The sequence below is a fragment of the Onychostoma macrolepis genome, chromosome 23 (genome assembly GCF_012432095.1).
Source record: "Onychostoma macrolepis isolate SWU-2019 chromosome 23, ASM1243209v1, whole genome shotgun sequence".
NCBI classification, from domain to species: domain Eukaryota; kingdom Metazoa; phylum Chordata; class Actinopteri; order Cypriniformes; family Cyprinidae; genus Onychostoma; species Onychostoma macrolepis.
In genome coordinates, this window is record NC_081177.1 from 6,868,288 (window position 1) to 6,893,291 (window position 25,004).

Consider the following 25,004-nt stretch of genomic DNA (forward strand, 5'->3'; position numbering starts at 1 on the left):
GCAAAAATGTAGAAAAAAAAAAACTTAACATAAAAATAACATGAGAAGAATGTATCTTCATTCTTAGAGTTACAAATTGCATGAGAGTTTTATCTTCAATGTTAGAGGTTTTATTTTTATTTTTTTCACATTTTTCTGTCACACCATAGGACACACTGATACGTCAACTACCCATATACTGTAGGCAGTGTTATTTTGTAAAATGTTATTTTGTAAAATGATTAATTTCACACTGATAAAAGTAAGGTTTGCTGTCTGATGGGAAAATATTAGTTACTTTTGAGTGAGACTAATGTAAAAAAAAAAAAAAAAAGGGTAGAAACAAGAAATTTGGAGTATTTTTATATTCAACACAAGCTGGTCTGTTTGTTGGGAAAAACTGTGGTGAGTTTTAACAAATATACTACTTGTTCTCCATCAAGCACACTGGTTTTGTGCACAACTCTCATTGTAATGGGCTTCCATTACAGATCTGCAAGATACATGTTCACAGAAATTAATCTATTGACAACATCACTTCATTACACAGGAACCAGCAATTCCTTTCATTACACACCTTTTACTTACAGATACCCAAACACTTAAGTACTAGTACTTTCATCTGGATATATTTTTTGGTTTCATAATGTGTCCTTCTGAAGTCATTCCTCTCAACAGTATCTGCTGACAACAGAACCTGTTATACTTGTTCACAACAATATAGCCAATGAACAAATATTTTACATGAGGTGACTTGAGTGAAATTAGTACATATTGTAACGGGCTGAAGAATCACACGACAAGAAGAGCTCAATAAAGGCCCCGAAGGGTGCGTTTATTGGTGAAATATTGCGTGCCAATGTGTCTTGGTGGGGTGAAATCGTGCTCCGAGATCCGCTTCTGCCTTCAATCCAAGTGTCCAGGTGCTGGGTGTCCGTGCTGTGCTGTGCTGTGCTCAAGCGTCATGGCTGGCCGGTCACACACTGCTCTCTGGAATTCAAACAGAGGATAGGTTAGCGGGAAGTCTTCTGGAGACATGCCTCACCAGTGTGTGTGACTCGGCGGCTTTTGTAGCTGTCTCCTGATGAGGCTCAGCTGTGACCGGCCAGCCCGTAATTTATTCACAATAGATCATGGAGAACATAACAAATGTTTAAACTGAGGAATGTTACACACTGTAAAAAAAAAAAAAAGTTGAGCCAACTTAAAATTTTAAGGCAACAAGCTTCAGCAGATTTTTGAGTTTACTCAACTTATTTTTGTAGGAGGTTTTTGAATTGTCTCAACTTTTTGTTGTATAAACCTAAAACAACAAGTTTAGAAAACTCAAAAATCTGCTGAAGCTTGTTGCTTTAATTTTAAGTTGGCTGAACTTTTTTTTTTTTTTTTTTTTTTTACAGTGCACTTTTATCCACTAAATGAGCTCATTTCAAATTTGATGCCTGCTACAGGTCTCAAAAAAGTTGGCACAGGGGCAACAAAGGGCTGAAAAAGCAAGACATTTTGAAAAGATTCAGCTGGGAGAACATCTAGCAACTAATTAAGTTAACTGACATCAGGGGCCAGTTGCATAAACTTAGCCACGCTGTTAAGTCTTAAGAACTAGTTTAACTAACTAGCAGTTGCCAAGGGGTAATCATTCTTACTTTTTTCAATACAAATAAGACCAATCTACCTTTTCATAACTGAAAAAAAAAAATAGACGACTAATTTTTTAAGACTAGTCTAAACAGTTTATGCAACTGGCTCCAGGTCTGTAACATGATTTGCTATAAAAGGGATGTCTTAGAGAGGCAGAGTCTCTCAGAAGTAAAGATGGGCAGAGGCTCTCCAATCTGTGAAAGAGTGCATAAAAAGATTGTGGAATAATTTAAAAACAACGTTCCTCAACCTCAAATTGCAAAGGCTTTGCAACTCTCATCATCTACTGTGCATAACATCATTAAAAGATTCAGAGAAACTGGAGAAATCTCTGTGCATAAGGGACAAGGCCGAAGACCTTTGTTGGATGCCCGTGGTCTTCGGGCCCTCCGACGACATTGCATCACTCATCTGCATGATTCTGTCATTGACATTACTAAATGGGCCCAGGAATACTTCCAGAAACCATTCTGCAGATGCCAACTAAAGCTCTATCATGCAAAAAGGAAGCCATATGTGAACATGGTTCAGAAGTGCCGTCGTGTCCTGTGGGCCAAGGCTCATTTAAAATGGACTGTTTCAAAGTGGAAAAGTGTTCTATGGTCAGACGAGTCCAAATTTGACATTCTTGTTGGAAATCACAGGCGGCGTGTCCTCCAGGCTAAAGAGAAGGGAGACCTTCCAGCGTGTTCAAAAAGCCAGCATCTCTGATGGTATGGGGGTGCATAAGTGCATATGGTATGGGCAGCTTGCATATTTTGGAAAGCACTATGAATGCTGAAAGGTATATAAAGGTTTTAGAGCAACACATGCTCCCCTCCAGACAACGTTTATTTCAGGGAAGGCCTTGTGTATTTCCGCAGGACAATGCAAAACCACATACTGCAGCTATTACAACAGCATGGCTTCGTAGTAGAAGAGTACGGGTGCTGAACTGGCCTGCCTGCAGTCCAGATTTTTCACCTATAGAGAACATTTGGCGCATCATTAAACGAAAAATACATCAAAGACAACCACAAACTCTTCAGCAGCTGGAAACCTATATCAGGCAAGAATGGGACCAAATTCCAACACCAAAACTCATAACTTCGATGCCCAGATGTCTTCAAACTGTTTTGAAAAGAAGAGGAGATGCTACACCATGGTAAACATGCCCCCGTCCCAACTATTTTGAGACCTGTAGCAGGCATCAGATTTGAAATGAGCTCATTTTGTGCATAAAACTTTAAACTTTCTCAGTTTAAACATTTATGTTATCTATATTCTATTGTGAATAAAATATTGGCTCATGTGATTTGAAATTCTTCTAGTTTTCATTTTATTCAAATTTTAAAAAATGTCCCAACATTTCTGGAATTCGGGTTGTATAGTGATGATGGCTCATATGTCCAGTTAGCCGTTCAAGAGGAGTTAATCTGCTCTACTGCCCTAATTAATGCCACGTATAACACTGTCTCACCAAATGTGTCATATTTAATTTTTATTGTTGCTATGCATTTTGATAAATATTTGAAACTCGGAAACTGCATGACAGTTGCAAAGCAATGTACTGTATGTGCCCTAAAAAATGAGGTGCACTAGTAAAAACTAGGCTATTACTGTTTTGCAAAAGAAAGATTTTAAAACTTTAGGTAGCAGATGGTAATGTTTTTGCAATTAACGAGCTAATTTTCCAAAAACATCATGTCTGTTTAAATGTATATAATTAAAAAATAAAAAGATAACTGAAATTAATTTAGCTTTGGTTCTGTGATCAATTTGTACCTTAGTACAAATAACATTTTTCTATACAAATCACAATGCAATTTAATTTAATTTACACAAAACCTATAAATTAGTGAAACTCTCTAAAATTATAGAAATATACAGAAATAATAAATTATATAACATCAGGTTAATTAAATATACTTTTTATCTTTTACAATATATGTTAAAAAAAAATCATTATAAATCATTATAAATAAGCTTTTTCTCCTTACTCTGGAATTACTCAATTACATCTCTATCAGTCCACAACAATTAAACTAAGACATTAATTTGACTTAATTCCCTGAAACAGAGCATTCAAATTAACATATGTCACTCACCCAAAATCCTTTCTTCTTGCTCACAGAAGATGCAGACGGGGTGGAGATGAACATGAAGTACAGTGGGGCAAAAAAGTATTTAGTCAGCCACCAATTGTGCAAGTTCTCCCACTTAAAAAGATGAGAGAGGCCTGTAATTTTCATCATAGGTATACCTCAACTATGAGAGACAAAATTAGAAAAAAAAAATCCAGAAAATCACATTGTAGGATTTTTAAAGAATTATTTGGTAAATTCCTCGGTAAAATAAGTATTTGGTCACCTACAAACAAGCAAGATTTCTGGCTCTCACAGACCTGTAACTTCTTCTTTAAGAGGCTCCTCTGTCCTCCACTCGTTACCTGTATTAATGGCATCTGTTTGAACTCGTTATCAGTATAAAAGACACCTGTTCACAACCTCAAACAGTCCAACTCCAAACTCCACCATGGACAAAGACCAAAGAGCTGTCAAAGGACACCAGAAACAAAATTGTAGACCTGCACCAGGCTGGGAAGACTGAATCTGCAATAGGTAAGCAGCTTGGTGTGAAGAAATCAACTGTGGGAGCAATTATTAGAAAATGGAAGACATACAAGACCACTGATAATCTCCCTCAATTTGGGGCTCCACGCAAGATCTCACCCTGTGGGGTCAAAATGATCACAAGAACTGTGAGCAAAAATCCCAGAACCACACGGGGGGACCTAGTGAATGACCTGCAGAGAGCTGGGACACACTGCGCCGCCAGGGACTCAAATCCTGCAGTGCCAGACATGTCCCCCTGCTTAAGCCAGTACATGTCCGGGCCCGTTTGAAGTTTGCTAGAGAGCATTTGATGATCCAGAAGAGGATTGGGAGAATCAGATGAAACCAAAATAGAACTTTTTGGTAAAAACTCAACTTGTCGTGTTTGGAGGAGAAAGAATGCTGAGTTGCATCCAAAGAACACCATACCTACTGTGAAGCATGGGGGTGGAAACATCATGCTTTGGGGCTGTTTTTCTGTAAAGGGACCAGGACGACTGATCTGTGTAAACGAAAGAATGAATGGGGCCATGTATTGTGAAATTTTGTGTGAAAACATCCTTCCATCAGCAAGGGCATTGAAGATGAAACATGGCTGGGTCTTTCAGCATGACAATGATCCCAAACACACCGCCCGGGCAACGAAGGAGTGGCTTCGTAAGAAGCATTTCAAGGTCCTGGAGTGGCCTAGCCAGTCTCCAGATCTCAACCCCATCGAAAATCTTTGGAGTCCGTGTTGCCCAGCGACAGCCCCAAAACATTACTGCTCTAGAGGAGGTGCATGGAGGAATGGGCCAAAATACCAGCAACAGTGTGTGAAAACCTTGTGAAGACTTACAGAAAACGTTTGACCTCTGTCATTGCCAACAAAGGGTATATAACAAAGTATTGAGATGAAATTTTGTTATTGACCAAATACTTATTTTCCACCATAATTTGCAAATAAATTCTTTAAAAATCCTACAATGTGATTTTTCTGGATTTTTATTTTTCTCATTTTGTCTCTCATAGTTGAGGTATGCCTATGATGAAAATTACAGGCCTCTCTCATCTTTTTAAGTGGGAGAACTTGCACAATTGGTGGCTGACTAAATACTTTTTTGCCCCACTGTATATATACATCCAGGGCTGCAGTGGAAAGAGGAGCTGGTTAAAGTAGGACTTACTGCTCACTTGCTTCAGCAAATTAACTCCTCACTTAATTTACTTGTTAACAACAAGGACTAAAAACAAGTAAGTAATCAACTTTGATATTATCTCATGCCTGTTATCTGGTTTTACCGTGCACATATTCATTGCTTTTATGGAATTTTAATAAGCCACAACAAGAAAAACATTAAGATGACTTGCCTTGCTGTCTAATAAATGTAGCTTGAGAAGGAATATTCTGGGGAAAAGCTAAACTATGAATGATCCATCTGAACTTGTGCATGACCAAACTGATAATGTTGAAATTTTTTTATTCATGCTTCACAATCTTCTTTCCTTTTGGCACAGGATGCCTTTTTTCAACAACCCATACAAAAACCTCTGCACCGTCGGCCGTTTCCCACGTATTAAACTGCAGTCAGAGAACCGCTGGAAAGGAGCATGCTATGCACCGGTTTACAATAACCCATGTGCTAACCCTTGCACAAACCTATCTGGTAACCCTTGGGCAAATGTTTACATAAACCCATATGTAACTTTGCGTGAACCCGTGTGCAAATCCTTGTGTAAATCCATGCACTACTCCATTTGCTACTACATACGCTACTCAATATTTTACTCCTTGCACTACTCCATGTGCTACTCCATACGCTAATCCTTGCGGCTTTGTCACTCTGCGCTGTGATTATGAGACTAAAGAAGTCGTCATCAAGGAATGCGTGGATGATTGCACAAGCGAGCGAGTTTGTGAAGGCAAAGGTAAGAGTCATAGATTTTGCATGATGGGAATTATTCTCACTCATAATAATTCAGTGAATGATCTGTTTGATAATTAATTACCTGTTTTCTGCCTTTTAATTTTCTCAGATGCTGTCCTCCGGGTGTGTAAAGTTGACCTTCTCAAATACAGGACCGGACAGAATTGTCAGGAGCATCACACACATTGTTTCCTTGATGATCGTCTCATCGTCCGCAGAGGACAGTGTTTCAATATGTGGTTTGATCTGTGCCATCCTTTCAATCCCAGTTGTGACAAGTTTCACCTGGAGCTCAAACTAGGTTAGTTTCTATATGACCCATGACAACAGAGGACATACAGGTACAGTATGTAGAGGAGGAACATGTGAGGAGCTGATCCAGCATTTCACCCTCACTGGAATCGCTTGTTCTTCTGTGTGTTTTACAGGTCATATCCCATCCATCCGGGACGGCACTTATGTGATCATTCCAATAGTGGAAGAATTCAAGAAAGACTGCTGGGGGGCAAAGATTGTGGAACAAGAACAAAACCGAATCAAACTGTCTGTGCACTATGTTCCGACTGCTTGCGTTGGACGATACCAGCTCAGTGTCGTGACACACTGTCCAGGAGGCAGATTCACTTTACCTTGTGTTCCTGAAAATGAAATTTACATGTTGTTCAACCCCTGGTGTAAAGGTAAAACCTAAATATGAAAATGTAATAGAATGAGTAAAGTGAGCACTATTAAAACTTAATGAAGCTTTTCCATTTAAAGTGCAATGTTCTCTTTATCAGATGACTGCAAGTAAGAGCCAGACTTTCACTCATTTATTACTAAAGTACCTACACATCAGTTACATTGTGAATCCACTGATTTCAATGGGAATGGTGTGACAAGAAAATGGCACAAAATGTTCTATCACATCTTTTTTTAGTATGTAGGCATGAGTGTGCATTAAAAGTGCTGGAACCCAGCTGAGGTTACTTCTGGATAAGGCATCTGAAATATAATTTCACAGAACAACCTTTACTATATAACATTTTCATGCACAAAAGAGCATGACTGATTTTGAGTCTCTAATTTTCTTTCTACTCTGTCTGATTTTTAGTTTGAGGAGGGAATCTTGCCTGCATGTATGTTTGTGTTGGAGAAAAGCTGTACACCTGGCTCAGGATGGGGAAACCCCATTAACATTTCCAGAGTGGTGTCTGACATGGTGAGTTTATTTTCTTCTTATCAGCACCATAATTTCATGTTGGAAAGACTTTAAAAAGGTCTGATTTGTTCTCTTCTAGTGCAGTACTTCTGCATGAAACTTGCTGCATTCAAAATAAAATATTTACTTTCATCAGGTTATTGCCAACAAAGACTGTGGTGTGCTGGCGGGTAACTGGTCAAACTGCTATGGAGATGGAACTGCTCCGACATCCTGGTGCAGCAGTGGGCAGGTATTCCTGAAGCATGATGTGCCCTTCCTTTTTGCTGAAGTATGCTAATTCCTTTAATTTAGCATTCTATCATACAGAGATTAACATGTAATGACTTGATTCATGTTTGTCTCTGTGTGTTCTAGGTGAACAATGATAAAGTTTACTGGCAAAAGAAAAGCAATGGAACATTTGGTGTTGTCCACGTTGAAAAGGATGTAGTAGGTCACTGCATCAGCACCAAGGCTGTTGGCTCAGATCAACGTATAGACATCACAAACCTCTACAAACACCCACTTGGTAAAAACCACAGCATTACTAATAAAACATCTGGTTCAGCTCCCAACACTTTGAACCATGGTGCTTGTACAAATTATGAAGTTTGGCGTCTCTCCTGTGATTCATCCCTCTCTAAATTTTCCTTCTACTTTCGTTGATCAGGTTATTCTGAGAAGTGCACAGCTTTGGAAACAGCTGTTCGTCATGGCTCCAAGAGATGTGCATACCCACTGCCCTGTGCTGAGGATGTTGTCTGTGAAGTCAGCCTGAAAGGTGATGGACCATGTGTGGGCAAAGATGCCGTGCTTTACATCAATCTAAAAAACAAATGCAGCTCACATCGTAGCATCACCTTCTACAGCCAGGCTGCAGCCATGTACTACACCGGAGTCAGGAAGACCTTCCTGAAGAGAGACCAGACATGCATTGAGCTCAAGCCCTCTGAATGTGAGAAATGATAAAGTTTTGTAAGAGTTGCAATAGATGAGACCACCCAATTGGTATAGTGTAGCTTATGGGTAAAGAATCTTGTAATGAAAGCATGAATATTCATTCAGTATGTCACTTTTTCCCACATTAAGCAGACCTCTGGATTGGACCCTGAGTTATGACGAGTATAAGGAACACCTGGTGGATCACGCCTCACTCATGCTCAACCTCTTTGGACATGTGACTCAGACTAAGCAGGTTCTGGCCACCCAGTACAGCTTCAGACTGCGCACACCAGACCTTATCACTGAGTTTAAAATTACAGTTCAACTGTTTAATTTATTGATTGATTGAAATCATTTAGTGCTAAATTGCGTCTTGTATATGGTTCTTCTCAGCCTGTGTGTGATGCTGTATTGGGTCAAGAAGTGCCAGTCAAAATCACTTAACAGAATCCACTGCCTTGTGTCCTGAAGAACACTGTATTCCGCTTTGTGGGACTTGGACTGCAGCATGCCAGAGTTGTCAACTATGGGTAAAATTAATTTAACTGCTCAATTAATTAATCATGATTGTTGCTTCATTCTGTAATTTAAAAATATTTAAAACAAAACATTTAAAAATGTTTAAATAGTATTGAATAATCCTCCTTTCTTTCACAGTGACATTGCAGGGCATGCCACAGTGTGCCTGACTGAGAAGTTTATTCCCAAGTTTCACGGCCCACAGAAACTCCTGGCCTCATTCAATTGTCCTCAGCTCACTCAGGTGCATGGATTCACCAACATTGTAGTCAAACAGCACTGTTAAACCAAACAAATAACTAAAACAAAGGAAAGTTTTATTGGAAAGAAAGTTCTGTAGACTACCTGTAACAGTTCAACTTTCTAATGTGCATTTTACATGAATGATTTGCAAACAGCTTGACTGTGGTCTTTGAAACATGTTCTTCAAATATTAGCATTTCTCATTCTCTTGATTAGTCATTTTTCTTTATTAAAGCTGCAGTCCGTAACCTTTTTTTGGTTAAAAATGATCTGAAATCAATATTTGAGCAAGTACATAACCACCCAGTGTTCAAAACTATCGCCTTACTTTAGCCCGATTCACAATGGGTAGCTTATAATAATGTTTTCTAATTTGATCACTGCGTCATTACGTCACGTCTGTAAACATTAAAGAAGCTGCCCCGGGTGCTAGGCTATCGCATGCGAGGATCCTGCAGGTGGCGAATCGTTTAGCCTTTTCTCACAGCAGCTAGAATAATTAAATGTATAATTTTGATGGCGGATTGTGATCCAGAAAGGATTGTGTTTATGAAACACATTTGAATGAAATTAAATTATATTCCCGTTTTAAATGTGCTTCTGATTACAGATAGCCTGGGATTAAACAAGATTTGTATTTTAAACAAAACCAGTTCGAAGGGAGCATAATTTGCTTTTTGGGTTAAAAGAATTTCTTAATATGAAATTCGAATTGCATGACAATTAGATTAGACTGTACAGAAATTGAAATCTACACGCTAATACACACTATACTCATAGTCACACAATGCTGATGTTGTTAACATTAATAATTTGAGAATAAAGTATAACAATAGCAATAATTTGCACAGTTTTATGTGATATGAGCTAAACGATCTTTAGATTGAATCACCATTGGTAGTGCGATTTACGGTAGTGTTTTTTTTCCTCATTTGGTCAGAACAAACGTGGAAGACTTGTTACTTGTTCAGATGGCAATGTATGGTGAAAATTCTTATTTGGGTCATATATTCCAAGACATAGGCTAGAATCTGTGATTGTGAAGTACAGTAAATATCCACACTGGTGCAGTGACTGACAGCCACACATTCACCTCAAAACATTAGATTCATCCGGGCTGGAGCCGTGTATGGAAGCAAATAAGAGACATAACTATTTGAAATTTAATTATGTTTGGAACACATATGCTATATAGCTATGGTTTGTGTGACTCGTCTCCCTATGTAAGTTAAGTCCGCTAAACAAAGAAAAACACAACTATGCATTGAACAATCTGATGAATTTTCTCTGTACATTAAGTTTAAAGGTTCCTATTGAACTTCACTATTTTCCAGAATCGAGAGGCTTTGGAGAGACCTGTGGGTAGCTGTCACAAACATCTACTATGTTGTTCTCCACTACCTTGAAGAAGAGGGCTTCCTCAACATCACCAATGCTACACACCTCCTCTGTTGCCATTGTGTTCCTGCCACGGCTGCAAGATTCCCTGGACACTTTCCGCAGTGGCTGGGACAATCATCCAATAAGAACAGAAGGCCATATGACCCCTAATCAGCTGTGGGAGCTGGGCCGAATCCATCACCCAATTCAAGGCCCAGAAAATATGGAGGTATGTACCAAATGTACAACTTGAATGCTTTCAATAGTGTAAATCCCTACATTTGTGCTTGCAAACATTAGTTATGAAGATATTGCACGTATGTCAATACTCCCTTACCAAAGGCTGGCCTCAAAGGAATACTTTACTGATCAGCATTAAGCTTTGTGTCCGTAGTATCCCGGTAGTATTTTCAAACGAAAGTGCATCGGTCCCTCATATCCCACTGCTCTGTTTTGTGTGGATATTCCTCACATTGAGTGGGAAAACAGTGGACTTACTGCTGATGGCTACTCCAGTGTCATCGTCCCAGACACAGAAAGCCCACTGACTGATGAACAAATGGCAGCTTTAAGAGCGGTTGTTGACCCAAGAGCTGCAACCCAGTCCTTTGGCTGTGATATCTATGTTGCTGCTGTTCAATTTTGTGAGCATGTTCTATCTGAAACCTGAAAGACACACACATGCCCCCCTTGTTTCTGTTGTTTGAAACTCTTTTTTCCATAGTGTGTCAGATCAGGGCAAGCTAACTACCAACATTTACAAGACATAAAACAATTACAAGAAATGCCTAAAATGCATTTGAGTTTTATGAACGGGCCTTTATACTGTACAGATGTGAACAACTTAATTGAACTGGCAATAAAAACCCTTTGTAAGACTGGCAGCAGCTGCTAATGTGTCTATTTGAGCAAACGCCCCACAAATTAATCAGTACATGAGTTGTAGTGACCTACCGTATATGACTCTTATTCAATTGACAAGTCATCACTTTGACAGACATCCATTGCAAAATGTGCTATTACCACTGAAGATCAAACTGACCCTGCATCACAATATACACATTTTCCTTGAATAACCGGAGGATTAAACATGCACTATTTTCATATTTAGGATGTTATGAAGTTAATCAGACTGAAAACTGTTGCTAAATTGCAGTCAAATGACCCTTAAAAGCACAGATGGTTGTTAAGATGATCAGTGTCATGTCTTTATAGAAGTTATTTGGTACCAAAGATTGGAAAAGCATGTTTGCAAAAGCAACAAAGGTTATAGTGGATTTGTTCTAGGCATTGAACATTCATTCTGGAGACAGATGCATTTCTGCATAAGATGTTAAGCACAGTGAAATAAAACAGGCATCATATGAGTTAATCTATGAGTTTCCATCATTCTAATCTGAAACAATAAATGTCAATCACTGATGATTTTTTTTGTAATGAAAACACTGACGGATCTGTCATGAACACAATGATACATTTATTATAAGAACCTCGCAGACAAATACTGATGAAGCAATCTGAGAAAAGCAGCGGCAACAAAATATACTTCATCCAAATATTTCTGTGCTTAACTGCATTTGTACGTAACTAAAATAACATTTAACTTTTTTTAAAAGGACATTAACTTTGAAGTTGCTACATTGCTTGCAGGTTGCATGCCAATTAATATAACTGTCCATCAAAAAACATAATGAACTTTGTATTCGTAATTTAGCATATTAATATGCAATCATTTAAACATTTAACATTAACGTTATTCAGTAACATTAGCGTTATTCAGTAACCGTAACGTTATTCACCACTGCTTTGTCCCTACACAAGACCAAATCCTGTTTGGCAAGTGCCAATACAAGCCAGGATGTCATTTTTAAAGGATGCATAGTCCTTGTAATGTCCTGGGATTCGCAGGGTCTCAAAACAGGTGGAGGCTGTTGGGAAGCTGCCTTTAACCACCTCAATGGATAGGTTATTCCTTGGCATAATCTCCCACCCTGTCCAGAATTTCAACAGGTCAGTCAATTCATCAGGTGACGCTGTGGATTAAACAAAATGGATCAAATGATAGGTTGCTACAAACAATGGAAAATAATTTAGAAAATTAATAGAATGTTTAGTATTCAATAAATGTATCATAGTAGCTCTGTTATGTAACAAATAAAGCAGTTTCTTGAACAGAAATACCATAACACCATATACCCTGGTGAAATGTCAAAAAGGTATGAAAAAATACTATTAATAAAGCTGTGTGTGAAGAGTGTGCAGTTATCTACTCTTCCTGTCCTATATACAGGTGTGCAAAGAGAGTCTTAATAATAACCTTAATGAATTTAACAATTTCTATAACTAACTGTTTAAAAAGTAACCCAAAGTGTAATCTGCATAAACAGCTGTTTATATCACACAAATACCCCGCTGTTACGTTATACTTTGTGATGACTCTTTTAACCGTATCCATCTACATTGATGGCTCCCAGTCTATCTGTGAGCTTCTACCATTGAAATCTTTTTTTTTTTTTTTTTTTGCCGTTTAAAAAAAAAAAATATGCGGCGCCAAATCAAATGTTTTATTGTCAAGATTCATCTCGGAGCTCTTGGCTTGGTTCCAGGCTTAACCCTTTTTATAAACGTTAATGTAGCTTTCAGCCAAAAAGTGGGCGGCCACCGTTGAGCTCTAAAGTTATCTTGCTAGCTATAACGTGTTGTTTAGCTGACTTAACTTACATAGGGAGACGAGTCACACAAACCATAGCTATATAGCATATGTGTTCCAAACATAATTAGCAACAACATACTTCTGTTCTGTCAAGCCCTGAGTCCGATTGTACATAAACGGCAAACTTACCGGGGCGCCTTCGTTTTCCCTGGAAGTCATCTTTACAGGTTCTTTACATCTTTACTTCTTAGATCATGACGGACAGGTCGTCATGCTGCTCTTCTTCTTTCCGTTTCATGGCCGTTCACTGCTTAGGAGTATTACCGCCACCTACTGTATACCTTGCACACATGATCGTCGTGATCGTTTTTCCTATCCTGGGTAGCCCGGATGTTACCATGTGAATATTTAACTTGAATTTTTCGATCTGAATTTGAGCAGTCGAATTAGACTGTTTTCTTTGAAAAATACTAACTTGAAATTTGAGATCTGAATTTGAGCAATCAAATTTGATCAACCTGAATCTATTTTATCTGAAATTCTGTAAGTTGTTTTTTTTTTTTTTTTTTTTTTGAATCTGAATTTGTGAGCATTGAAAAATATTCATCGAAATTCAGGTTTTGAGAGGTAAATTCGAAACAAATAAATTCAGATACATGGTTTCCAAAGTAAAATAATTTCAAAGGGGTGAATTCAGAGCAAATGAATTCAGATAAATGTTTTTCAAAATAAAATATTTCAAAACTAGGTATTCAGTGGCTGTTAAATTTCAAATAGTTATGTCTCTTATTTGCTTCCATAGCCGTGCCAACTCACAACCCATGCAAGCAAGATAATTCCGCAAAAAGCTGCAATTGCAGGATTTCAAACTGAGATGGCGACAAAGAGGCAAAACGTACAGCCTGCAGTTTTAAGTAAAATACACTCTTAAAAAAAAAAAAAAGGTGCTATATAGCACTAAAAGTGGTTCTTGGCTTGTCATCACCATATCTTTAAAGGTGCTATACAGCACCTTTGTCAAATGGTGCTATGTAGAACCATAAGAGGTGCCATATTTCATTGTATTTCTTCAACAAAAATGGTGCTAAACCTGGCTCGTAAAGAACCTTTAAAGGGGCTTAACGGGTTCTTTGTACAGCGGGGGTGCTATATAGCACCACTGCTGTACAAAGAACCCGTTAAGCCCCTTTAAAGCCATATCACCCTGTAGCCCAAGACGGGTTGCCCACTGAAGCCTGGTCAGTACCTGGATGGGAGACCTCCTGGGAAAACTAGGTTGCTGCTGGAAGAGGTGTTAGTGAGGCCAGCAGGGGGTGCTCATCCTGTGGTCTGTGTGGGTCCTAACACCCCAGTACAGTGACTGGGACACTATACTGTAAAAAGCACCGTCCTTCGGATGAGACGTTAAACCAGGATTGTTTTCCTCAATAAACGTAATTTCTTTGTACTTAATTTGTATTCTGGAAGTGGACTTCTCCTTTAAGGCTGCTTGTGCCAGCTCAAAATTCTCTGTATAGATGCAATGCAGCATAAAAGGTAAACTAAATTCCAGCTCTGACCCGTTTCATAATCTGAGTATGCACTTGTAATTCTGTAAAGGCATTTATGCCCTGAGAGGCATTAAACAGTATTGTAAAGACACATAAATGCCACTTTCAGAAGTGCTTTTGTGCCATCTTTATAGTGTGAATTTGGCATTAGACTCTAGATCATGTATGAGGCCACAGATAACCACAGCCTGCTGATATAGAGTCTAACCGCACGATTACGAGTGATATAGCTTTTACATAACTAAAATTTCATTCAGTGTGTCATTGATACACTCACATTACCACCCACTAGTTTAACAATGTAACATGCAGAAAGAGTTCAAAAATTCACACACCTGTCTACAATGATACAAACACAACTCTTGTAACACACGGCTAATCAAATTGATATATAACAGACATTAATCCATTATTACAACAGTAAGAAATCAAATGAAAAACTGCTACCATGGCTTAGAAAATTCTTAAATTCATTCTGTATTTGGAGGAGGAGGAGCAACCAAGGCAATTCCCTCATAATCAAGCCTTCATTATTGTGGGAGAAATGGCACTGAAGCAAGGCCGTCTTTTTTACAAGCAGTTGATACATGCTTTAAATTATTTTACATTTTGAACATTGAGTATCCCAAACCTGTTGCAACTGTAATTGCATTGTCTGTACTAGCTTTGTTCTGTTTGTTTGTTTGTTTGTGAATTTATATTTATCTTGTAAACTGAAACAATTGCATATAACCTAATGTGATAAGGAAATAACACAATTTCAACCAGTCATTTAATTTAATAGAAGTATTTGCAACTTTTAATGTAATGGAAATAAAGCATTTTCCATATTTGTATGCTGTCCATTATTATTTATTTACATAGCAATAATGATGATGATGATGATGATGATAATAATAATAATAATACCAGGATGGTTAAAGCATTTTAAAACATTTTGGCCAAATAACCCAACAAATTAGTTATTTTATAACCCAATGCATTGGTTAAAACTTATTACCCAATCCATTGGGTTAAAATAACCCAACATTAGGTAGGTGCTATAGTAACCCACCATTGGGTTATCTGTTGGGTCATTTTTAACCCAACTATTTTTAGTGAGTGTGTGTGTGTGTGTGTGTGAATTCACAAAAAATGCCAAATATATATTAAAATATTTTTCAATGTATATTTAGTTTATATATATATATATATTCTACCAATATATTTAAAAATATGAATGTTTAGAAAATAGAAAAATGTTTAAAACATTTAAAAATATAATATCATACACACATGCACACGTCACAATTGAAGAAAATCTTTGTTCGTTGTCTATACTGTAATACGTCTAAACATATAACACATTGGAATAAAAATAAAATGATGAATAAAGCCTAAACATTGTGTGTATTTTATCAATGTATTTTCCTGAAATACATTTTAAATATATTTTGGTATATGAAATTTTAATCAAAAATATATTTGCATACATATTCAGCATATGTTTCAAATGCATTTTGGACAGATTATTTCTTTATTATTTTATTTAATTATTTTCTTCTGTAAGGTAAATTTTAGCTTTTGATGCCACTAAATTAGCACGTTTATTCCACATCTGTTATTCCACCTCTGGGATTTTTACTGTTTTCTCTCTATATTATGCCACATTTCTCACGGTTTGTGTGCAATAGTGTGCATTAGTCATGTGATGGTGTGTTTTCAAAAACATGTTACATGTTCAAAGAACTGACTTACTGAATGAAGTTTAAACTTTGTTAAAAAATCACTAAGCATCACCTCATAAACATTAATCTATCTATATTGTAATGCTCAACAGCCTAATTAGAATCATAGTGTTGTTGTATGACGTCATGATCATTTCATCCACAGATTCATAGTTACACATCACAAATACACTGCAAATAGTACTGCAAATGAATAACTTTTATTGATGCAACAGGGAGGACAAATTATCAGTGCAGCTAAAAGGAGTGAATAAATCATTGAACACAACAACACAGTCATTTGGTTAGGTTGACTACATGAAATGAAACCGCTGAAGTTGTGAATGATCAGAATAGTTCAATATTTGCAATCTCTCTTAAAAATGTGAAACTACAAATTTATCGCATATTCCAAAATATTACTCCCATAAAAACAATGTCTGGCCTAAATCGTCCTCTAAAAGCAAGATCCCAAGATTAAATGTACCCTTTGGTTCACCCTTTACTAAAGATTGCATAACTAAAATTCCCTTCTTTAACTCTGCAAATCAATCCATGTGAAAAGCATACTGAAAGCTTACTACTCCTCCACTTATTTGAGAGCTGCTTCACTTTTCTTTGACAACAACGTCAGCGAATCCATGCACCTGAGTCAGCTGAGGACAATCAAGCGAAGCCAGAAGTTTGTAAGGGCCGGGACACTTAGGAATAAATGTCTCAGTCAGGTTCACTGTGGCCAGGCTTGCGATTTCACTGAGAAATAGATGGAAAGTAAGACATTTAATTATATACCAATTAAAATGAACAGCAGTCCTGCTATTTTGTATAGTTTAATAGTGAGTTAATCAGATTAATTTCCTACCCATAGTTAATCGATCTGCAGTGTTTCATTCCCAGTCCCTCGATACGGAAAACTGCGTTCTTCAGCACGCAGGGCAGTGGGTTCTGGAATGTGATTTTTACTGGCACTTCTTTGCCCACCACACAGTCACATCCAGGCTGAAAGGGAAAATCACAATCTGCATTAACACCATTCACGTTACCAATAGTTATGAAATGGACTCCATTTTCCACACCCAGCTAATAATCAGTTGTTCTTCATTCATTTCTAGGCCTAGGACTAAATGATTTCACTAAACTGGGTGAGAGTTTCATCCATAAATACCAGCTGGTGAAGTATAGCTTTCAGGTTTTTCAAACTCACAGTAATAACAAGATCTGAAGTGCACAGTCTAAAGTTGAAGCGTTTGGCCACAATTTGCTTGGTTTGAGTGACCCGTCCAGCGACAGTGAGCATCATGGTTGAATGATTCACAAGGTGTTTCTTATAATCCTCATATCGCAGGCACCACTCCAGAACCTTGGCTAAAAATGAACAAGAGATAAACAATGAATGCTAAACATCCTCATCCCTGCCATATCAGAACAATTTGTATTATACTATTTAAATTTAGTCTATACTGAGTCTTTACACTCTTAAAAATAAAGGTTCTTTATTGGCATTGATGGTTCCATGAATAAACTAACATCCATGGAACCTTTCCATTCCATAAAAGGTTCTTTACAGTCTTCTTTTCATCTTTGGATGAAAGCTAGCAATTTATCTTTTATGAAGAGAATCATTTTTTGAATTATTTTCTTCTTTTTTTTTCTACAGAAGCATACGGAGCAAATAGAACTCATCGTAGATCAGTCTTGAAAGGCTTATACGATTTTGTTCAAAATCAGTTTTGCAGTGGATTTTAATGAATTTTGGCATGTTTGTGTCTCAAGCTCTGAATATTTTTTTCTTACTTTCACTGGCCTTGAGCTCAAAGCATGTCTGGTCCTTCTTCACCAAGGCCTTGTGGACTCCGGTGTAGTATGTGGCAGACACCTGGCTGTGGAGGGTGATGCTACGGGGTGAGCTGCATTTGTTCTTCAGAGAGATGCAGAGCATGGCATCCTTGCCCACACATGGTCCATCACCCTTCATGGTGATATCACAGAATACGTCCTCAGCGCAGGGCAGTGGGTACACGCATCTCCTGCAGCCATGACGAAGGGCCGTTTCCACAGCATGGCGTTCCTCCTCCGAACCTGACGGATGTTGAAAGTGGAGGTAAATTTACAACTATTCAGAGTGAAAGAGTCTTTAAGTGATATGTGTGACTTTTCACCTTCAGGGTGTTTGTAGTGGTGTGTGATATCCACACGTTTGTCTGAGCCAACAGCCTTTGTGCTGATGCAGTGACCAACTGCGTTCTTGTCAACATGGACCACATCGAATGTTCCACAAGCTGTCCGCTGCCAGAAGACTACATCACTGTTCACCTAGAGCAGGAATAGTTAATTGCTCATAATATATTTCCATAAGTGGTGTGTATGTGAGAATTTGAGAAAAAGATTCAAGTTTCAGGAATAACTGCAATAACCTACAGTATATGCTTAATGCTCAAATTACATAGCATTTTCATACCTCTGCAAAAACGAAGGGTGTGTCATACTTGAGGCAGACCTGCCCACTGCGAACTGCAGCAACAGAGGTGGGGCCGCAGCGGAAGAATCCCTGGCTGGTTTCCTGAGGAGTGGAATCAACCACCTGCCAACCTCCGAAACCACATGGCAGATCAGTTCGTGTCATCCAGGCCTCATTCCACACGTGGTAGTTCCTACATGGAAGTGAAAAAGAAACATGATCTTTGTGAATGGATTCAAAGATAGAAGAGGAGACAGAGAAACAATGTGTGTACATTGGATAATTCCCACTTGCCTGCAAATATTGACGCTATTTGCGTGAACCTAATAATTGTAAAAACTGTAAAAAAATATTCAGTGTACGTTTAGTCCGTTTAAATGTTCTCACCAACAGGTGGTGCTCTTCAAAACAATTATCACCAAATTGGTGATAATCTTGGACAGTTTGAAAAAGGAGAGGCAAAAATTTTCATTTTTAATATTTATTTAATTTTAATTTGTTTTTTTTTGTTTGTTTTTTTGCAAAAAGACAACCTTTTATGCATATCCCATGATGGTACTATAGCAGACACTAAAGGTGATGTTACAGTACATAATGAAAGAGGTTTCTACAGAATCTTACCAGATTGAATCACGGTTCAAATTATCGATCAGATCATAGTTCTCATCAAGAAAAACGTCTACTGTCATAGACACATCAGTGTCATGAGCAGAACAGAAGTTTGTGACTGGACGAGCAGGAATGCCAAAGCACCTCAACACTACGAGAAAGAGAAGAATATAAGTGCATTACATCTACAATCGCTTTCTTAACTTTTTCTCCTTGTCCAGTCTGCAGGAACTCTTACGTGTGTTGGTGACTCCAGCGAAGGCCAAGCTCTGTCCATATTTGACAGGTATTCCTCCACATTTGTGGTACTGTTTCAGGATGGCACTGCTGCCGCACCAGGATGTCGGAGCAGTTCCATCTCCATAGCAGTTTGACCAGTTACCCACCAGCACACCACAGTCATCATTGGCATTAATCTGTGAAAGTGAGACAGTCAAAAATGATTATCTGTTCTCTTGCCAAACATCAAGTCTTGATGAATGTTTATTAGGTTTTATGACATGCCAATGAAAGAAAAGTCGAGACTCACCATGGCAGATATCACTCTCACCACGTTAACAGGATCTCCCCATCCAGTGCAAAGGCCACCACTCTTCTCCAACACATAGAAACATGCAGCCAAAACTCCTTCATCAAACTAAGAATGAGAGAAATTATATACTAAGATGCTTGCCATGCAGTGTGTAAGTTCTGTGGTTAATAAAAAACGAAAATGATTGTGTATTCCAGCACTTCAGATCAAATATATTCCACTGCAAATCCTCTTTTCTTATTTTGACATGCATTAATAAAAAGTTTGGATCTTACTTGACCGAAGTTCCAGGTTCTGGAAGCGATCTGACGTTTAGTTCCATAGTAGATTTTTCCTGCGTCATTCAGCACATACTCAACTCTCTGGGCCTCTTCATCCAGATACACAGAGTCATCTAGTAAAGAGAGAGAGCGTTTCATAACTTACTGATTATAATAAATGTTCCTTATAATTTTTGTTTGGAGCAGAAGCAAGCATCTTAATCTGAGCAGAAGCATCCAGTGTCATTCTTCACAAAGAAATTTGAGAAACATGCTTTCTTTTAGATAACAATCAAGATCACAAGAACAAAACCATTGTTTGTTTTTTTTGGGGGTTTTTTTATGTAATTCCAAAATTGCTTCTGTGAACTTGAAATCTCTGTACCATTCTATGATGCAGATTTTATCTTGTTTCTGTGTGAAAGTTTTTATGCTAAAAATACATTTACATGTGGGACTGATTTAAATCTTTAGCATTTTGCAAAACATGCTTCTGCATGGACTTTCAGAAGTTAAGAAGGAACATTGCGATGTGGTTCAAAAGTCTAATATATATTGTATTTTCTCCTTCTTCATACGTACCTTTACACCAGGGGTTGAACAGCATGTAAATGTCATTGCAAGGGTTGCAGAACGAAGTGGCCCTGCCCTTCGGGCCACAAGTCACAATGGTGAGGCTGTATCGTCCAATGCAAGCAGTTGGAAGGGAGTACACACACAGTTTGATTCGGTTTTGTACCCGTTCGACAATCTTGGCCTCCCAACGGCATTTCTTGAATTCATCCACTAATGGAACAATCACCAGAGTGCCATTGCAAATTGATGGAACATTACCTGTGAAATAAAAACAACAAGACATAACCATGGTTAATATAATAAACTAAAACTAGACTATTAAAAACCTTCTTATTACTTAAAATAAAATAAAATAAAAATAATTTATTTTATTTCAGTTTAGTTGTCAAGGTTGCATTTCTAATTTTTGTTTAGTCTAATCTGAAGTAAAATAACAAAAAAACAAAAACTGCAATAAATAATAATAATAGACATATAAAAAGTTATAAAATTGATAAAGACACATCAGAATTACTAAAACCTAAACTACTTTACCTAAAATTAAAATTAAAACAGAAAATATAAAAATATGATATAAAAAAAAAAAAAACACTGGAAATAACAGCAAGGGTCTTAGAGTCAAATCAGCACAAGATGGCAACTGATCAACTGACCAAGTTTCAGCTCCAGGTGAAGTTGGTCACATTTCGGATTGAATGGACGGGAAAGCTCAATCCACATCTGGAAACACTGTCCTCTACGGACAATGAGGTGATCACTGCGGAAACAACTGGTGTGATGCTCCTGACGATTCTGACACTTCCAGAATTTCATCAGGTCAACACAACGAACCTGCAGAACTAAATCTGAGAAAAACAAAGGAGAGTAAATCAATTAGGAGCTTTAATGGACAAATTCCCCAAAATGTAGCTCAGGCCAAAGATCTACAACTCTTACCTTCGCAGGTGCGCACAACCTGGCAGTCATCCGCACAGTCCTTGAGGACAACTTCCTTGCAGTCATAATCACAGCGCGGCTTCACATAGTCGCAAGGGATGGCGCAAGGGTTGTTGCATGGGTTGACAGAAGGAACCACACAAGGATTGACTACAGGTTTCACGCAAGGATTGATGACAGGTTTCACGCAAGGGTTGATGACAGGTTTCACGCAGGGATTCACACAAGGATCAACAAAAGGTTTCACGCAGGGGTTACTGTAAACCGGCACACAGCCAGACCCGCTCCAGAAACTGTCCGACTCTAATTTAATGCCTGGGAAACGGCCGATGTTGCAGAAGTTGCCATACTTTACGATAGACATGCTGTGGGGTGCAAAAAAAGAGAAAGAATGAGAGTGATATTAGTTGTCATTTAAGTAGTTAAACATTCATACATTTCAAAGCCTTTTTCCTCTAAATCAGAATATATAAATTTGCACTGAGTATATTAACTGCATACAGTTCAATTTTCAAATGACTGTGAAAGTGTATTTGATAGTTTTTAGCTGATTACTTACATGTTTGTGGTTCTTGCTCCGGTGTGATGTTGAATCTGAAGAGGTTTTTATCCCCGTTTGGTAACAGAGTAACAATTGAGTTAAACTCAAATTACTTAAACAAAGCGAGTCTGGCTGGAACCACGGCTTCTTGTGTTGTGACACTTCTCTGCATTTTAGTCTGGTATATATTCACTTCATTCCCCACCCATCCACATAATTTGTGTGCCTACACTATTTCATTGTCCCATGAAAATATTTTAGATGAATCACATAGGTTAATTTACAAACAAGCTGTAATGGTGCAAATTTACAGCTTAGTATAATTGTTCTGATAGATAATTGATATAAGTATAATCACAGGCAGAGCTGTAATTGAGCAATTCCAGCATAAAGGAGCACATAAGCACGTTTACCAATGGAATATAATAAATATACAATAGCTGTTTAGACACACCTACTCATTCTTTATTACTGTTTTCTACATTTTAGAATAACAGCAGAGGTGTAAAATACTTGAGTAATTTTACTTGATTACTGTACTTAAGTATTATATTGTGGGATTTGTACTTTATTCAATTACAATTTAAACTGACTACTTGTATTTTCACTTGATTACACAGTACTTTTTACTCCTTACAGTTTTATTTCATCTGGAAAAGTACATTACATTTTTATTTTATCTTATGCACATCAAATATGGTAAACGGAAGCTCAAACGTGCGTGCCTGATGTGAGAACCAATGATCATTTTTGAGTACTTCTTACACCTCTGAATAATAGCAAAGTCATTATGTAAACAAATGAAAACAGCCTTTTTCAAATTCACCACCCTACATATTGGGACTTCATACTGAATGAAGTTAATAAAACGTTTAATTTTTGTATTGTTGTCTTCTCTTCCAGTACAAATATCGAAATATCCTTAAACAGGAAAATATGAAAATTGATTTTTCTTGTTGAAATATAAATCTAACAAAATAAGTCAAGTTTATGTTGTTTAAAGCCACACACACACACACACACACACACACACATGTACATATATCCGCTTAATTTATATTTGTATATTTATGTAACTGCATGCATTTAAGTAAAAGGCCTTTTTTAATTTTTATTTAACAGTAAGTAAATAAGACATACTTTATTTACCCTTTTAATCTGTGGTGTAGAAAAACGTTTTACTCAGAAATTGCTAATAAGTTTCACAATTAATTACAAGGAAAGGGCAAGTAACACATTGAATTAAACATTAAAATAGTATTTTCTTGTAAAACATACTCTAATAATATTAAAATAATAATAATATTAATTAAATACATTTATAAATGTTTAGTACTATGCAGTGTGACATGCAAAACATCTAAAAGATATATTTTATATCAATCTTAATGTTGGCAAAATCATTTATTTCCGTGTTGGTGTCACGGTGCACACAGCAGGGAGGAACGAGGAACACGGAGACGAGGATAAACTTCAAAATAATAGTCTTTAATGAGGACATCAGGGCAAGACAAGGCAAGGCAAGGTTGACACAGACAGGAACACCGGGGAATAACGAGTAGACCAGACAAAAACTAACTAAACAGGCAGGAACTAAATACACATGACAATCACTGATAATTAGACGAAACACGGCTGGACAAGACTTAACTAATAAATCACACTTAACAAGGACAGGAACAAGACCAAATATGGAAACAAGAGGCGGGAACACATGACACACACGACAGAGGACGTGACAGTTGGTCAGCTAACTGTAATTCTCACACCCAAACTCAGTTTTTTGGAAATTGGACAGACATGCCACAGGTGTGTAAACTGTTTAATTCTAAGTTTCATAACTGCCACATAACCGCCATCATCCAAACTGTCCCCAAAATGACATCACAAATAAATCACAAAGCATAAAAGGTAGGAATTATAATGTTAGATTAAGTGTAATTTACATTATAATCATCAAACAAGAATCAGCAGAACAAACAAAAAGAAAAACTCCTACTGTAAGTGTTAGGTTTAGCGATAATGCTATGCCATCAGTCAAATTACTGAATGTGTTCAGTCTCTATTTCTTGTTTGCGTAATTTGCATAATTTCTGATCAGGGGTTGGACACATGCATTTGAGTAAATTAACCATTAATGGAGGTAACCGTTTTGTATGAATGATAAATCTAACCTTCCTTGATTTTTTGATCTGGACTTAATTAATAGCTATTAAGCACAATTATCCTGCAGGTTTTAATTTCCATTTGCCTCTGCAGCAACATCTCATTTTCCCAGTGAATGACTATATTTATCAGATCAGATCACTATGCTTCCCATACAACTTGACCCTAATCTTTGTGTCAAAGCCCTAATTTTGCATTATAGCCTATATTCAGTGAACAAATCTACATGCTCAGTTTGATGAAAGCTTGTCATATGAGCTCAGAGCGATAGTTCACCCACAAGAAACTAAGTCCTACAGAATCAGTATGACAGTATTTTAATTTTTGGGTGAACGAATTCAAGCATTGCTAGAAAGTAAACTTACTGGACATGCAAGCTCATTTGTGTCTCCTCCTGTGGGTAGTTCTCGCACTTTGAAGCTTAGGCAGGATAGGAAAATGATGTTGTTACAGTTTTTACGGGAATGAGAATTACAGATTAAATAACTTTCTCAGTAAATGATTCAGTTTGGATACTAATGGCACTAATTAGGTCAGTAAAGTGTCTCATATATACACTGACTGTATATATAATATATAAATTATATTTAGTTGTAAATGGTGGAGCTTATTGATTAATTTACTGGTCA

At 37.4% G+C, this 25,004-nt stretch overlaps 1 protein-coding gene and 1 pseudogene across 1 annotated transcript; one reads left to right on the plus strand and one right to left on the minus strand.

The window, feature by feature from the left end:
• The first annotated feature begins 5,712 nt into the window (after positions 1–5,712).
• LOC131532279 (protein-glutamine gamma-glutamyltransferase K-like) lies at positions 5,713–10,474 on the plus strand (annotated as a pseudogene).
• A 6,251-nt stretch (positions 10,475–16,725) lies between these two features.
• tgm1l3 (transglutaminase 1 like 3) lies at positions 16,726–22,032 on the minus strand. Its single transcript, XM_058763801.1, has 13 exons — positions 21,669–22,032; positions 21,386–21,577; positions 20,739–20,990; positions 20,172–20,290; positions 19,894–20,001; positions 19,603–19,780; positions 19,377–19,515; positions 18,756–18,948; positions 18,457–18,610; positions 18,092–18,376; positions 17,502–17,662; positions 17,160–17,296; positions 16,726–17,050 (listed from the first exon to the last, which is right to left on the minus strand). The coding sequence occupies exons 1-13, from the start codon at positions 22,030–22,032 to the stop codon at positions 16,906–16,908; spliced, it is 2,427 nt and encodes an 808-aa protein (XP_058619784.1). The 3' UTR covers positions 16,726–16,905.
• Positions 22,033–25,004: the final 2,972 nt, after the last annotated feature.

Bases quoted from the DNA above. Each gene is read 5' to 3' on its own strand.
- tgm1l3 (XM_058763801.1), bottom strand. From the start codon at position 22,032: ATGTCTATCGTAAAGTATGGCAACTTCTGCAACATCGGCCGTTTCCCA. The intron at 19,781-19,893 runs GTGAGTCTCGAC...TCACTTTCACAG, and splicing joins TGAGAGTGATATCTGCCATG to ATTAATGCCAATGATGACTG. The intron at 19,516-19,602 runs GTAAGAGTTCCT...TCTTTCTCGTAG, and splicing joins CGCTGGAGTCACCAACACAC to TGTTGAGGTGCTTTGGCATT.